At 38.3% G+C, this 16,977-nt stretch overlaps 1 protein-coding gene across 1 annotated transcript in view; it reads right to left on the minus strand.

Moving 5' to 3' along the window:
• Positions 1–16,977, minus strand: part of hgfac (HGF activator) — a 29,587-nt gene that overhangs the window by 4,712 nt on the left and 7,898 nt on the right. Inside the window, exons 6-11 of the mRNA XM_088910904.1 lie at positions 14,106–14,237; positions 13,301–13,411; positions 10,673–10,847; positions 10,200–10,297; positions 7,278–7,521; positions 6,286–6,425 (exon numbers count right to left, since the gene is read on the minus strand). Of these exons, the coding sequence (XP_088767030.1) occupies positions 6,286–6,425; positions 7,278–7,521; positions 10,200–10,297; positions 10,673–10,847; positions 13,301–13,411; positions 14,106–14,237 (900 nt within the window). The remainder of the gene's footprint in view (positions 1–6,285; positions 6,426–7,277; positions 7,522–10,199; positions 10,298–10,672; positions 10,848–13,300; positions 13,412–14,105; positions 14,238–16,977) is intronic.

Here is a 16,977-nt window from a genome sequence, read left to right on the forward strand (position 1 = left end):
ATAAATCCCTGTTCCGTGTCTCTGGCAATGTAATAAAAAATAATAAGAGGCACTCTGGGTCAGTAGCTGTCACTCTGCTTTCTGGTCCAGAATTTCGAAAAATTGTCCTAAAAATGTCCTAAACATTGTCCTAAAAAATGTCCTACAATAGTGGCATTTGGTAGACATTTGTTTGAAGATGTCATTTAACCAACATAGAGACCAAAAAGGCATACATTTCGTTTTGCTTAACAGACACACTTACAGTATTCCATGGGTTAGACATTCATTTTCAAAACAGGCTTTTTACAAAACAAACATGTTCAAACAGAGCTGTGGAATTCTATTTTTAACTCTGGATTGACATAGTATAAGAATAGTTTACAAAAAAGAATAACAAAAATCAAAAGAATGGTATAATCATATTTTTGTGTGCGCATTCCTGAAAAAAACATCCCTAAAACATCATACTACTGACGCTAAATACCTACTGTAAGCTAATCACAGTGCACAGCTATTAAAATAAATGGCCTGTTTTTACATTATACTTTACATTAATATTTCAATTGTTTTATGGCAATCTGTGTAACATAGTATTTTGGACATAACATTGTTAGAAATGAATCTTAAGAAGTTCTCCAAGGTGAACTGCATAAGGCAATAAAACACGTTGTGTAAAAACAAGGAAAGAACGGGTCTAAAATGTTTAGACTCAGTGCACAGTGTAGTGTAAGAACTATCACTTACACATTTACAGTATAAAGTTCTGAGGGTACAGTAGCCTTTTGTCTGACATGTGGAAAGCAGCTGTCAAGCCGGCAGATTTTCTAAAATTCCTGATTGCTGATGCTGTACTGCAGAAGGCCTGTCTCCCTGGCATTCGTTCATCTTAACAAGCCCGCATTGTCTTCACTGAGAATACATACTGCAAAGAGTCTTACAACAGGAGCAAAGGGAGTTGTTTCAAATGTAACACTCCCAATACCAAGGGTAATATTACTCTTCTGTTATTCCTTTTTTTCCAAATGAATGTTTTGTACCAGTACAATTCAAAGCGTGCTTAATGGCTATCGTAGAAATGGAGTATCAGGAAATAACGTATTCCAATTCTTTTGTCTCTGTGGACAGTTTTGCCAAGATGTCCATGTTTTGAACAAGGCACTGAGAAGCTTTACATTTTTTATTCACTGCAGCAGCAGCAACTACGCTGCCATGGCTGTGCATTATGGTATGTAATGGAAAGAAACTACAGTACATGTTTCCCTTGCATCTGGAATTGGTTTACAGTGTGTTGCACAATGTGTCATGGCAGTGGACTGTCTCATAGGGAGATTCAGGATTCCTTCATCAAAGTCTAGGTTCAAAATAACTTGCTGTCGAGACCTTGCAAGGGTCTCTGGTTTTAGAGATGATTAAACCTGGAGAAACACAGCAGCTGAACTGATGGCTAAAGTCTCTTCACACCAGACACTTCAAGACTCCAATTTCCAAGGCAAAGCAACAGCAATCAAGCACAAAGGTAAAGGAAAGCAAAAGGCTGCTTGATTTCATTCAGCTGTTGAAAGATAGACATGTGGTGAACAGCTAAATCAAAGAATTAAATGACTGCACTGAAAGGTGAAACTCAAGCCAAATAAGGTAACACATGTCACTTCCTTCGGGAAAGACAGTGCGGCGGTATTAGTTCAGTTATTGAACAATACATGGAAAACCAAGTGATTTCCTGTCATTTAACACACAAATTGTAGCTGTATTTCTCAAAGGAGACTGTGCTACAATAATAGACATAATTAGAATTCACTGTATTTTGTGTCTGTCCCCTCATTCAACACCCTTCTGTCCTGGAACAATAGTTTATTTCATGCTGAAAATGCAACATTTCGGCTGTGGAGCCTTCTTCGGGTGTGAGAAAGACAGGGCAGACAGCAAAGATTATATAGCATAGGAGAACAAAAGCTGGGAGAGGGGAGGAGGTGGGAGCAGGGGAGAGGCAGAGAGGCCACTCAGGTGGTGCGAGAGAGGTGAAGAGAGCTACTCATCAATGAATTGGTATTAGTGACAGCAGGTATTACTTGTTCCTTTGCAGCCTACTGTAGGCGTGCTGACGCAGCTACCCACCTGAACTACTTCACCCTTCTGCCCTGTCTTCTTGTTCAATGCATCACTTAAATTCGCCTCTTATTTGCAGCACTCTACCTCAGATCAACACAGCCAAGAGGATTGTTGTTGGAAGATCCAAATTTGGGTAACTGAATACATGAAAAATCTTGCTATAGGCATGTTAAGAAGGAAGGTGGATATCTTTAATTTCATCCACAGTGAATTGAAAAGAAATAGAAAATGAAGAAATAATGTGCTATTGTGAAGGACTGTTAAAAAGTAGAGGCATGTAGTTTAGGCTGAGCCCTGTATTCATGTTGTCCCTGGTTTGAGGATGGGCTGTGGCATTAACTGTGTCAACTATTGTGTCATTGTTGGCACACATTTGGCTCAAGTTATTCTGGATATCCCTGTTTTGCTGTCCAACAGTAACCCCTTTGATTTGGCAGTCTTCTATTCATTGATGAGTAGTCCTGTTAGTGGGACTGCATTACTACTGGACCTTCTGAAAGCACATCAAGACTAGTAGTGTGTAAAAACTGTGTGTGGATTTGACAAGTTTGCGTTTTTGAGGAAAGCTTACATTGTCCTCACCCATGCTTCTGTAAAAGGCTAACAGCATTAACTTTCAGCAATTCCAATTTTGTAGAGTATACAAAGAAAAATATCTGGCGATCCTAAATTTGAATAGTACATATATCACTATAGAGTATTAGAATCAATGAATATATTAATTTTATTAATATAAAATGTACAGGAAATGTACATGTGGAATAACCTGCAAAGGCTAACTGTACAGACACAATGGTTTACATCCAAATAAGAATGGCACCATTCGGCTTGGGCAAGGACTTAGGAGAGAAATTCAAAACTATTTAAACTATAAGGAAAAGGGGAAGAAACTACAGAACATCTGCAATGGAGATGCAGTACATATGGAGGAGTAAGAGATGATCAAGAGCTTACATCAAAATGCCTGTTAAAAACAAAATGCAAAATACAGAAGCTACTCTATTAACATGTGAAATGATGTGACTGGAATCACAGAAAAATGGCTAACAGAACATTTCTGAAGCTGATAACCAGATTCTTTTAAATAAATGCCAGAATGAGACTGTCTGGCCAATTATTTACAGCCAAATGGTGTAGAAGCCAAATGGAATTCTCTCACTGTACGTTTTGTATTCTTATGGTTCAGTCAATACACAACATTTCTGTTTACAGCCGATCTCTTGTGGCTTTGATTTGACAACACTCATTTGACAACTGTTAAGAGGAGCATGGTGATTTTGCTGGTCACTTGTTGTTTATGTAACGCCCCAAATAGCTCTAGCACCGCCGCATTTATTTCATCAATTACCAATGCGCATTCCACACGAGCTGGAGGCTCATTGGGGCTATCACAAACAAGATCATGCCGGGCCTATCAGCGCAATCAGGGGACCTTGCACAATATTTAAGCCCTGCGGAACTATTCCTCAGGGTTCAGACATTGAGTCACTAGCCCTGTCAGTCCCTCAGTCCCTCAGTCCCTCAGTCATCATTGCTTCTAATCATCTCTTCATCACCTCAGACCTCAGTCTCTGCTCTGCCTGATTCAGCTGCGCAGCTACTGCTTCAACCGTTTCCTCAGTCTCAGTTCTGTTTGTCCTCATCAGCGCTGTCATTATTAAATAACTCCCTCCGATTGCCGCATATCTCTGGCTCTAATTCTCGCCGAGCACATTCAACACTGTCGGGCCCGGCGTAACAGTTTGATAGTGGAATTTGGGATACTGATGGGAGAAAAACAAATGTACAGTAAGTGCTCTTATGTTATTAAGCTGGTTTATATGGGACTGTAGAGCAAATCAAGAATGTTTTACAAGCAGATGCATAAGAAAAAGCAAGAGTTAGCTCAATGCCAGTGTAACAGCAAATCATATAACACACCGAGTAGAACACCAAAGAACAGGTGGTGCTGGACTTTTTTGAAGGACAGTCAATTTTTCAAATCAAATCATGGCCTTGTTTGTAGCTCCTTCAAAAATAATTTTATAAGTTTCAGTTTTATGTTTTTAACCATTAAAAATATATTTGGGTGAAGCTTTATGTAAAAAAGTGTTGTGGACAAATGGTCTTGTAGCATATTTCTTAGCGAATCTTATCTTGCAGAGCAAACCATAGCCCTAACCTTCCACATATTATCCTCTTAAAAAATACCAAGAGGTATCAATCAATCAAGGCCAATTTCTCATAGGATTTCCATATCATTATCATAGTTTCACCTTATTTTGTTATATTCTTCTCTGATTATAACTGGTCTTCATTGTACTTTACTGCAATACAGTAAGTTAAAGGAATATTATAATTATACCTACCATGGTGAACCTACTGTATCAAGGTTATTTTTGCACATTTACTTTGGTTTCACTTTTACTATAGATTTTGATGGTTTTAACTTCCTTTCACTGCTCTTTACTATCACTTTCTAACAACATTGTCCTATAAATATTTATCAAACAAGAAAAAAGATATTAAATTATACCGTACATTCTGAATTTATCATAACTATCTTTTCAGTCTGCCTAGAGCAGAGCAGTCAGATACATTCCTAGGGTTTAAGAATTGCCTTGCTTCAGTGGGCTAAAAAATATATATTTTTAGTCTTGAATACAGAAGACTACATGCATCTGAAATTCTGAAAGGCACTGAGTACGTCAACCCTGTGGATCTTTACAGCCTCAACAAGGAAAAACGACCACAGGGCACACATTAAAACTAAATGGAAGTGAATTTAGAATTAAGAATGGGAAGCACTTCTTTATGCATAGGATTATGGTAGTCGGACACCATGTTGTAAAAGCCGAAAACCTGATTGGCTGAGTTCCCCAGATCAATTAGATACTAACAACTAAATGAGCTAATAGCTGGATAGGACAATAGTCTCCTTTCATTTGTAATCTTTCTTCTGTTCTTAAAATGGGCAATGTAAAAATCCTATAACCATAAATCTCCTTACAGACACCTCACGAGGATCAGCAGAAGTCCTTTGATGTTGCCCTTGCTTTGAACCTACAGTTTCTAACCTCACAAGTTTCAAAATTTCATGTACCCTTTGTTCTTTCACCTATACAATCCTAAGCCTAACCACTCAGACCTGTGTTTTATTTTCTTTTTGTTACAAAGAGAATAACTCACTTCCAATCTACTCCAAATCCAAACCTAGGTCTCAAGGCACAAAGTTTAAGGCAGAACGTTCTCAATACAAAAATAATATGATGAAAAATTCCTTAATACAAAACAATAAAATAATTTTCTTAGTGGAAGATTATGAGATTATTATAAGTGGAAAACCATTCATCCATCCATCTTCTAACCAACCAATACTGGGTTGCAGGGGAGATGGAGACTATCATGGCAAGCAACAGGTGCCAGGCAGGATACACCTGGAGGAGATGGCAGTTCATCACAGGGCACACACAGACACAGGCATCCATACACTCACACCAGGGCTAACTTTCCCAGAAGCCAAATAAACCACCAGTATGTTTTTGAATTGTGGGAAGGTAGGAAGGTTAGGTCCCCTTTTCAGGCCATAAAGGCCCATGGGGTATGGGGGGCAAGGGACACCATTTTTCCTTGACCATCCGACACTGGAGGTGATGTGGTCAGCATCACACTCTGGCTGGCCTATTACCCCCGGAAGGATTAACCCCCAGTACTCACTTGGAAAGCAGGCAATTGGACCTGGGAGTCGTCTGGAAGGAATTAGAGCAAGCTAATCCCTTGACCCTACCTGGGATTGAACCCGGGACCTTCCACTCACGGCTCCGAATTGTGGGAAGAAGCCCACACAAATACAGGGAAAAAGTGCAGGTAGTTTAACTCCACACGGATAGCACCCCAGGAATAGAATCCAAAAATCAACTAAACACATAAAGGTTTATTCCATGCTGAAAAGAGAAAAAAGGAAACAACGTTTTCGGCTGTGGAGCCTGACACACCCGAAAAAAGGCTCCAAAGCCGAAAACGTTGTTTCCTTTTTTCTCTTTTCAGCATGGACTAAACTTTTACTTGTTCCTTTGCAGCCTACGCATGCTGACACAGATACCTACTTGAAACATCAATGAATACCAATTCTTGATGACATCTGTTTTTGCAGAGATTTGAAATTGATACTGTATAAGATTGACAATGTAAGGACTGCTAGTATCTACTACTTACCAATGTCATGAAGAGTTGGATTATACACTGAAAAGCGGTCAGGAAATATATATTTCTCAATTTTGTAGGACTTGGCATTTCGTCCTGTGTCATTGAAGAAATGCTGGCCCAGGACAACGCGAACTGTGGAGACCAGGGGGCTAAGATGGATACATTCAAGGTGTTACTGCAATGGATAAAGTGTTCCCACTTTGTTTACAAGAGAAAGGGAGCTCAATTTTATATTCTTACCACAACCTGACTTATCTGAAATTCAATCTTGCTTAATATCTTTGAAAACGCACTTTTACCCTGACATTTTAATTCAACAGAGACAATGTTTTTTCTATGGGGCTGGGTACAGGACAGAACTAATGAAACAATATCATGTTTCTCATAATGGTGCATCTAGGTTTATCAAACACTGTCAGACCACGATGACTCAAAAGTTACATACAAATTCACAAAGAAACTCTTGCTCAGTATGGCTGCATTATCACAGATAAGTGTTAGGTCCTTCACAAGCCTACGTTTTGAGCTAAAACTTATGCTGGTTTCAGTAGCAATACCCAGACTTTTTGCTGCAAGTTAACATCTGGTACATGTTGGCAATCTTTCTCTTTTTACGCCGTCAAGACAAGAGAATTCAGAAGTACCCGAACATTACACATCTTACCCTTAATTCGCATTTGTACGAGCAACTGGATGCAACAAAACCTTAAACCAGGAGATATGAAGACAAAGGGTATAAATACTACAAAACACTGTTAATAAATTCATTTATATATATCCAAATAATCATCACTGATTCTATTGTTGTTGCTCTTTTCCTATCTCTGGATGGTCTTGAGGAAAAGTATATTGCATACATTTTCGCTTGTGGGCCAGACAGTAGGTTACTGTTAAGGTTTTCAATTTAAGATTGAATAAATTGAAATGGGGGAAATGGAAAAACAACAAGTGAATTGCTTCAAAAACACGCAATTAACAGCATGCACGGAAAACAGGTCTACCTGTGAGCGAAGCAATGGGCAGCAGAGACCACCCAACAAGGCATTACCATGCTGCCTGCACAGAAATTCTTTCCTATGTATAGGGCTGCCATCCAGGGGTGAGAGCCAGGCAAGGCAGAGTGCCCTCCTAAGATCCGCCCCCTCGGGACCCTCTTCTTGTGTCTCTTTCCACAGACAGGGCTGGGATCCTTTGCTTGTGTTTGACTTGGTCCGTCACTGCTGTGTGGAATCCTTGCACTAAACTCTGTAACACAAAGACATCCGGTCACACGGTCTCAGTGATATGCATGTCAACATTGCCAAGATAAGAGAATAAGTTTGATTCAGTATGTGGTCTTCTAAGGCTTTTTTTTAAATGAACTGCTAGTTGTACAGATGCACAACGAGATGCTTCTTTACTCATATAGGGTGTGAGTATTGAAAAAGCAGGAGAAAGCTGAAGGTCACCAGACACTCCCAAGTTATTCATGAATCAATCCAAGACCTGTAAATTAGACACTCTGAGTTCAAATTCTGAATCCTTTCTCACATATGTTCATATACATTTATCCCTACTTAAAAGCACAATAACCAAAGGTCAGATATGGAGGCACAACAAGGGCATTCAGCCAGGGAGAACGTCTTCACGAATCAGCACGAATAAAGGGATTCTGCAGAAAAAGAATTACACTACATCAAATCATAAAACAACAAGAGTCATTACTCATTTTGGTTGGTTTGTTGGGATATACATGTTCATAGGGCAGTTATAATTATAGAATGAGTGATTTTCAGTAAACTGAAAGCACTATACAATAAAAATAAAAATAGACTTAATGAAACTAAGAATGAGAACAAATTATACATTAATAGCTTTATTAAAAAGATAAGTATCTAAGCAATTGATAGTTTTAAAAATGCTGACATTCTAATGGATCTGGGCAATGAGATACAGAATAGCACCTCAGAAGGCTCTGTGGCCCATTGCGTGGAGCCAGATCTAAAGGATCGAGCTGTACTATTGTACTCATGCAGTAAGACCTTAAAATAATCTGGACCCAGTCCATTCATTGCTTTAAACATTAATAAAATAATTAAGTAAAATAATGAAGAACATAAGTAAAAAGATGACTTGCTATGAAAATCATAAATTATTCCCAAGATACCAAATAATCATCTTGTATTACAGTACCCAAGTAAAGGTTTTGTTAAATACACTATACATATTTACAAAAGAACTAAGTAGTTTACCTAAATCTCATTTAAATATAGAAAGGTAAAAAATGTTCTTCCACCCATCCAGTTTCTAAGTGCTTCTTCCAATACAGGGCCTTAGAGGACCCAGAGCCAATCCTGGCAAGTAACTGGTGCAAGGCAGTATGCACCCTGGTCGCCAGTCCATCGCAGGGTTCACAGACATGGACGTAGACACAGACATGCACAAACTCACACTAGGGCCAGTTTTTCCCAGAAGCCAATTCACCTACTAGTGTGTCTTTGGACCGCAGGAGGAAACTGGAGCACGTGAAAGAAACCTACATAAACATAGGAAGGACATACAAACTCCACACAGACAGCACCACAGGAACTGAACTCAGGGCTCAAGCGCTGTGAAGCAGCAATGCTAATCACTGTTTCACCGTGACACCCACAATAATTATTGTGATTAACAAATGATCTGTATAATTTAACATTCCAAACATTATTTTCCCATATACTAGTGCTATTATCATGGGAATTTGTCTCAGTATACACATTAGCCTGTATGGATTAGCCAAGGATGGCCAAAATGAACTTTAAACTGATGTTTTGCTTATTTGCATCATGCAAAATTGGTCAAGGTTAAACTCCAACATACCAAAAAAAGCACAGTGACACAGGATTTGAAATTTTACCTCACGCACATTGTTTGAATTGACCTTTCTTTGGTCTGACTTCATTTGTAACATTGAACTGAAATGCAACAATCTCAGTGAATCTTAAGTCTGAAAGTAGAACTGATGTTAGCATAGCTAAAGCTGATTATTTTCTTTATTTTATACATATTTATTTATATAACAGAGGAGGATAGGAAAATATGCAATTTAATAGTCAGTGAAGATCAACAATAAAATGCACTGATGACTACCACCGTAATGGATAATAACAGTGTGATTGATAGGTTTAATAAAAAACTTGGTTCAGTCAGTAGTGCAGAAGACATACTGTCACCTGTCTGCTCAGCAAATAGTAGATGTTGAACTGAAATGGTTTGAGCCGCAGCCTGGAGCTGAAGTAAATCTAACAGAAACCAATATGGATTACAGAGCCTTGTACTCTAGTACAGTATGTTTATTTGTAATTTCCACAGGATTTTATTCTTCTGGTGCATTACGTGCATTACACTCTTTTATGAATACAGGCTAGTGTACTTGTTCCTTTTATTTATTATTGCCTAGACTTTTTACAAACCTTATACATAAAAAATAGTTTTGCACACCCCCCTGGTACAGCACAATGGGTCATGGAGCTCATTTAATTCATTACTAATCTGTACAGATTAAATTTACCTCACTAAAGCATCTCCTTTAAGGTGGAACTGGATTGAAAGGAAAAGAAAGCTTGCCTGAGAAATTAACTGAGAATTTCAATCAGAATCTCAAACAGCCCTGGAGAAAGCATTTTCCTCAGACAGACAGAGAAGGAGACATTCCTCCATAATATCCTCCAGATTATGCACACCAAAAACAGCTAAAACAATGAGGATTTTTGCTGATGTTTCATTTTCCGTTTTTATTCCAAAATTAATATGACAATACTGTTGCAATTCTTAAATGGGAAATACCTGAGATACTGGAGCAAGTTCAACAAGTTGGTTAGTTATTGGTTGATCAGCACAGCTGTGATCTTTGAAATTCAGTGTCTTAAATACTAATACTATTTAAGTACTACTCAAGTACTCACCGATATGTCCCACACATTGGGAAATGTCACAGTAATCCCAGGAGATCTCAGCGCCCTTCAACACATAGCACCAGGGCTTCTCATCTCTATCGGGGTTTCTGGAGAAAAAAAAAAACCCATCAATTTAAGCATGGAACCTTTCTATGTATCTAAATCCCAGAGAGCCGAATTGTGTATAAATAGATACTGTAGGATAACTCTTAGCTGCTATAATTAAGAAAATGTAACACAAATACATTTTAGGAGTTGGTAGTACAAACTATAATTTCTACATGTGTACACAGTCCTCATTTTAGCTATGGTTATGAAAAAAAAAATATAATCGCATCTAAAATACTGTGCCTACAAAATTTCACAATCACAATTTTGTGAATTGATGTTTGAAAAAGATCTGGAAATTATAGCTCAACAGCAAGAACAAGAGCTGAGCCTGATCCTGACCCTTCTTACCCGGTGAAAAGAATGGCTCTCACCTGCAGAAATTGTGATCGCCCAGACCCACCAGGGCTGCGTCCTCCACGTTCCCTAGATGGACCTCATTGTGCAGCAGGTCTGAGCTCCAGGGCAGACAGGTGGCCCCTGAGATAGTCTTCTGGGCTGTGCCTCTGTACTCTGTACCATTGTCAGAGTAGCACCTGACATCAGGAGCTTTTGTAACAAGGGACAGATTTAAAGTCAGATGTCAGATGGGTGGGGAAAAGCTATTTTATTAAAGCCTGCTTCATTTGTAAAATCATGTGATTGGTTACGCCAGCACCCCTCCACCCCAATTTGCCTATTTTTGTTATGCTCCTTGTTTATTTTTTAGATCTGAGGATTACGGTCCATTCAAGATCCAGAATTGTAATTTTCTCCTGCTTCCTCCCTAATGAAGCTGAATGAGTCTGAGAATTCGGATGGAGCAGTCACTGGAGGAGCAAAGGACACTTTTGAAAGCAGATGTGGTTTCCAGTTTCGGGACAACATGGAAAGAACCCACAGGATACATGGAGATCATTTTTTTCTGAGTCAAGCCCTAAGTGTTTATTTGCAGGCTTTTCCAGTATGCAAGTAAGACAACTCCTCTTGAAGGAAAGCAAGCAATCTGGTCTTAGTCACTCAGCTGAAGGATATGCGTTGCTGTGTTTAGATATGGATTACAGTGAAAATTCACTTTTCCTGCCACAAGACCTGCAAAAGGAGTGCTATTGTCAGCTACCATACAGATAAAATCTATATTTTATTTCGTTATGCTGAATCTACAGTTCACAAATGCAGTATCATCAGCACTATTGTATCAGGTTTTTCCAATTTCTTCATTCACTTGTTTTTTAAATGGACTAATTAACATTTTCACTCTGCAGAGGCTATTGTATGAAGCGACTTTATCTTTGTTTCAACAAAATGAAATCAGTCCAAAGCATAATGTTATTCTCAAAGTTTTAGTTCTGGCATTTATATGATTTGGGGAAGTATTTGAGGTTATTGCAATCTCTTTGCCCTGATGAAGCAGCTACACCCAGGACACCTACTGTCTACAGACAACATACTAAAATTTCTAATTACAGTATCTGATTCATATAATAATGTGTAATGGCAAGGAACTAGGAATTAAACCCTCTATCCTGCACAGCAAAAGAGGGGCTTAATTCTCCTATTGTCACGATTGTAGTCCCTCCTCCTTAAGGGCGCTCCGGCTCTTCTCACTTCGGACCTAATTTTGTGCACCTGCCCCTTGTTCCTGTCTTCTTCCCGCCCCCCTTAAAAGCCAGACTCTCAGTCAGTTCCGGGCTCTGCATCTGATTCCCATATCATGTGAGCCCGGGTCCTGATGTGTCTGGCTCCGTCATGTTTTTAAGTCTCTGTTCCTGTTCTCTCTGCTGGTTCTGACCAGGTTCCTGGTTTTAACCCGTCTGTTCCTGATGCACCGCCTGGCTTTGGACTTTTGCCCATTTCTTGGATTCACCTATGGATTTATTCTTTGGATTGTTTGCATCGGCCACACCTTCCCTGTACACCTGCGTACCATGGACACGCCCCCTGTCTCCAGTCCCGTCTCCGCATGACTTTTTCCCCAGTGTTTCCTCACTACTTCGGATTGTGTCATCCACATAGGGTCCGGAAAGAGCTGTTCCGTTACACCTATAGCTGGATTGTTTTACACTTCTTAGCTTGATTGCCTTATTTAGTAGGTTCAACCAAATGGATAGTGTTTGGCTGTATTTATGTAGCTGTCTTGTATTTGCATATTTGGACCATGAAGCAAGTAAACATTGAAGACCAGGACAAATACTATACCACAAGACAACAGGCAACACAGATGAGACGTCATCCATCATTACCATTATCGCACCAAGATTGTGTTATGAGACAGTCCCTTATTCTGATCAAACTAAAGCCAAATGATGACATGGCAAGTTTGTGCCCTTGAAAGTTTGTGCCCTTGAAAGAGAACCATACCCTCAGCGTTATTATTTATGGGATTTTATGTCTTTTATATTTGCAAATTTTGATTTTTTATTGTGGAATCTGCTGTCACATCTCTCCTATTTTAGAGGTTCCTTGTTTAGAATAGGAAAAATGGTTCCCATTCTTTGTATCTATGTAAGGAAGGAAATTTAGCTGGAGGTGTATGATTTGTTTTATGATAGAGATGGGCTCTTACAGAGCTGTTAATATGTCTCGTAGTGTAAATGTTGAACAGTATGTTGTGTAACATACTGTAGTTTTGTCATTTATCGTCCTGTCTAAACACTTGACACTTGGTCATTACACTATTATCAAGCTGTAGCAGAGAATAAAGAAATCATGTACTGTGTAATGATTAGTAATCCTTGATTTTAGGAACTGGAATTATTAATTTTACAATTACAGTAGCTTGCATAGCAAGTTGGTATCAGGACCTGCTTTGCTTATTTGATTTTTATTTTTTCATTAATTTGATAACCTCCTTTATAATATACACTGCACTTCTGGTAACCACCGATGGCAGTGGTTATTTCCTGCCCTTATTTTTTAGCAATACTGATAGACAAGTCATTTTCAGTCATACACGTGTAGTTAGAAAAACAGCAGAGAGTAAAGTCTTCACATTTAAAAGAAATGTCATTCCAAATACTCACTAATGCTGCAGTATGGCCCAGTATGGCCAGGTCTGCAGGCGCAAACTGCCTCTCCTGTCGACACAATCAACCTGCATGTCCCATCATTCTTGCATGGATTAGTGGTACAAGCTAAGAATTCAGAAACACCAAATTAAAATGGTATTGTTAAAGGAAGCAGAACTAATTAAAAAAAAACAATTAAAAAATAAATACAAAATCAGGTTGATATCAAACTTTTCTTCCCAAAAAAACTTGGACCTGCTGTTTGAAGAACTGGTTCCAAATTAGACACCTTTAAGTTTTAAAATAGCTTTATGCACAGTTCGCTGAAGCATGTCTGAGCAATTCATTGCCGTTTTCAAAGCTGTGTGTAACCGTGGGGTATCTCTCTTCTCACTAAAACTCTCAATGCCTTTAGTAGATTATTTAGTTCTTTTAAAACAGAACAATGCGTGCAATAACAAAGTAGAGGACCTGAAGGAATGCACATCAGAGGGAAAGGAACACTTGAAAAGAGAAACATCAAGAATGCAAAGGTGACAAACTGCGGCCTTAAGCAAAAGATCCTGCCTTGAGAAGTTGCAGATGGCACTGGAACAGGAACTGGGAAGTTTAACATTTGACATGTAATCTTGACAGGAATGTTGAGCTTCAAGCCCGTTTTTGTGCTGAAGAATAACAGCACAAATATGGAAACAATTTAGACATTGGTCTCCTAATTGGCTTTCCCCTCAGAACATACTGTAAAATGGTCAGTGCTGAGTTGGGCAGTGTGATACTAACCCCACAGATACATCAGCAACTGTCATTATACAATCCATACCTGTGTATCGAACACGCTGGCACTCGATTAAGCCATTGGTGCATGAACATTGTTCTACATTGCGATTGTGGATTCTTCCCCAGGATTCGCCAACATCATAGTACCTGAGGTGCTCGTATTCATAACATCTTCCTAATTGAAAAAAACAATTAAATAAACACAAATCAAAGTTCCTCCATCTACGGCACACTTACCTTTCACTGGCTCTGGTGAAACTAATTAAATTATAAACAAAAGCAAAACTTATTTCCACAAAAAATGGTTATGCAAGCTTCAGAACATACTGTAATAAAACAATATTATCACAATAAACAAATAATTCAAATCACACATGTATCCCCAGTCATCCTCAACCCAACTAAATATCTGTTCTATATGATTACATCTAAAAGCAAAAAAATAAAATTTTCCTTTTGGAAAATCTAGAGTTCAACAGAGAAAAAGGAAAAATTCAATCAACTGAAAGTTTAAACGTGTTACTTTTATTTTAAGGTGCTTAAATGTCATAAATACAAGTCACAACAGCTGAAAATAGTAAATAAATCAAGTCACTGATAATGCTACTCCTTATAACTTTGGCTTGAATTGCCTTTTCTCCTTTTTGCCTGTTTGACGTTTTGTTAAACACTAACTTCTGAGAAGTATTTGATTATTGAGATCCGCAGGAAGTCAGGTCACAAAGAGTACCCAAGGAATATCGATCAAAACATCAGTAAATTTAGTGCTTATAATTCAAAGCCAGTAGTTTAAGGAATTAAATGCAAGAAACAGAAGCTATCGAATTAGCATTCTCCCTATTATGAAGTGATCTGAATTCCAAAATATGGCAGAATTATCAGATTATCAGAAAATGATACTTAAGAAGATAACATTAATACAGAGCATTCTGGAGAGACAAGCAAGATGGAAGAGGTCAAAACGTACAGTAATTTGTAAATCGCAATGTTCCAATTTCAATCCAGATCCCAAAGTCAGGTAGTAAATTTCAAGCAAATATCTCTCTGAGCATGGTGATATTGACATTGATGATGACGCCGATCATCAAGAAGTGGAAGGCACACACACACATGGCCTAGATCAGGCTGTCGCTTCAAATTGAGCAGCTGGGCAAAGAGGAAATTGGTTAGGGATGTCACCATGAAGACAACAGCAACTTTGGAAGAGTTACTAAATTCAGTGTCTAAGATGGAAGAAAATGTCCATGAATCACTCATCAAAGGGGAGTTCTATGGAATGAAATACATCATCTCAAATCCAGCAAGGAGTCGAAGCACCTAATATTATAAATGCATGGCAAAAGGCTTATGGAAAAATGGGAACATAAATGGAGCAAATCCTACAGGAAAACCTGCCGCAGACCTAAAACTGGGACAAAAATTCAGCTTTCAGCAGAATAAGCCAAAGTACAAAGCCAGAGCTACACTGGAGGCTTAATAATCAAATGAGAATATATAAGAAAGTGGATGTCCTTGAGAGGCTCAAAGTCTTGACTTGAATCCAATTGAGAATCGGTGGATAAACTTGAAAAATTATACCCATATGTGAACCAAGAAGCTTGAGAGAGCTCGAATAAATCTACCAAGATCCATGGGTAAAAAGTACTCCAAGCCAGTGTTCAAAGTTGGTCAAATTACCCAAAAATAACGGCAGCCAAAAGTACTTCCACTAAATATTGAGTTTGTGGGTCTGAATACGAAGATAATCAACATTAGTTGGTTTTTTTTCAGTTTCGCAGACATTTACCTAAATTTATCTGGAGAAGTCTTCAGTTTGATCATTCAGGTTGTGAATAAAATATTCAGTAAAAAAATGTGTAGGCAAAAATGTGTAATTTCACAAAATTGGACACGATAGGAAGAGTCTTCTCTTTAACTGGATCCAGTTCTTTTTGCTTTCTTTCTCCTTGTATTTTTAAATTGATTTAGTAAGCCACTTGGGCCTGTGCTTTCTAGTCTTTGACCTACATGTATTTACTTACTATTTACTTCCATCTTTTTGTTTTTTTTGCTTTGGATGTGGAGTTTAGAGCAGGCGGTGTACGTAACAAAAATTAAGTCATACTTCAAAGTATTATGATTGCAAGCTTTAAAGCAACAACATGAGAAAAATGTGCACAGATCTCAATACTTGCCCAAGGCACCGTACAGGGCAATCATGAGTAAAAAGAAGTATTAAACAGACCAAGAGAGAGAAAACAATATTGGAATGACAACCAAAAAAAGATAACAGTTTTTTGCAGTAATATAACAGCAAACAAACAGCAAAGGATCAAGAAAAGTGTCTCAGAGCTAATGGGAAACGTCTGGATGACAAAATGCAAATAGCTAATCTAGGGGGAAAATTTCACTGAATTGTTTGCCAAGGAAGAAATTTATATAATATGCTTCTGGCTGAGCACAGACAACGGCTTTTTAATTAGCATTAGCACAGAAGAGGTCGAAGTGTTACAGGTATAAGAAGAACTGAAGAAAAGCGCCTGACCCTATTTTATCCATTTTATATACTGTAAAATATAGGAGACATCATTCATAAACTATTACCAAACCTCTTCCAGCAATCATACAAGATGGGAGTAACAAACTTTGACTTGGAAATTGCACCCATCCATAAAAAGGGCAACAAAATAAAGTAACTGTAGAAAAAATACTATTTATACTTGTAAGGATATGGAAACAATCATTTGAATTGGAGGGTCAGCTGTAAATCTACAGTCATCTATAGGTCACTCAACACTGATTTCCAAAAAGCTATGTCTTGCTTAACTTGTCAGAGGCCTTTGAGCAAGTAGTAATGGTTAACAATTTTTAGAAAACTGAGAGTAGATGTAATGGTCAATTCTCATTTGACATAATGACATAATTATTGGTATAGC

This window comes from Atractosteus spatula, chromosome 1 (genome assembly GCF_055471065.1).
Source record: "Atractosteus spatula isolate fAtrSpa1 chromosome 1, fAtrSpa1.hap1, whole genome shotgun sequence".
In the NCBI taxonomy this organism is placed as follows: Eukaryota; Metazoa; Chordata; class Actinopteri; order Semionotiformes; family Lepisosteidae; genus Atractosteus; species Atractosteus spatula.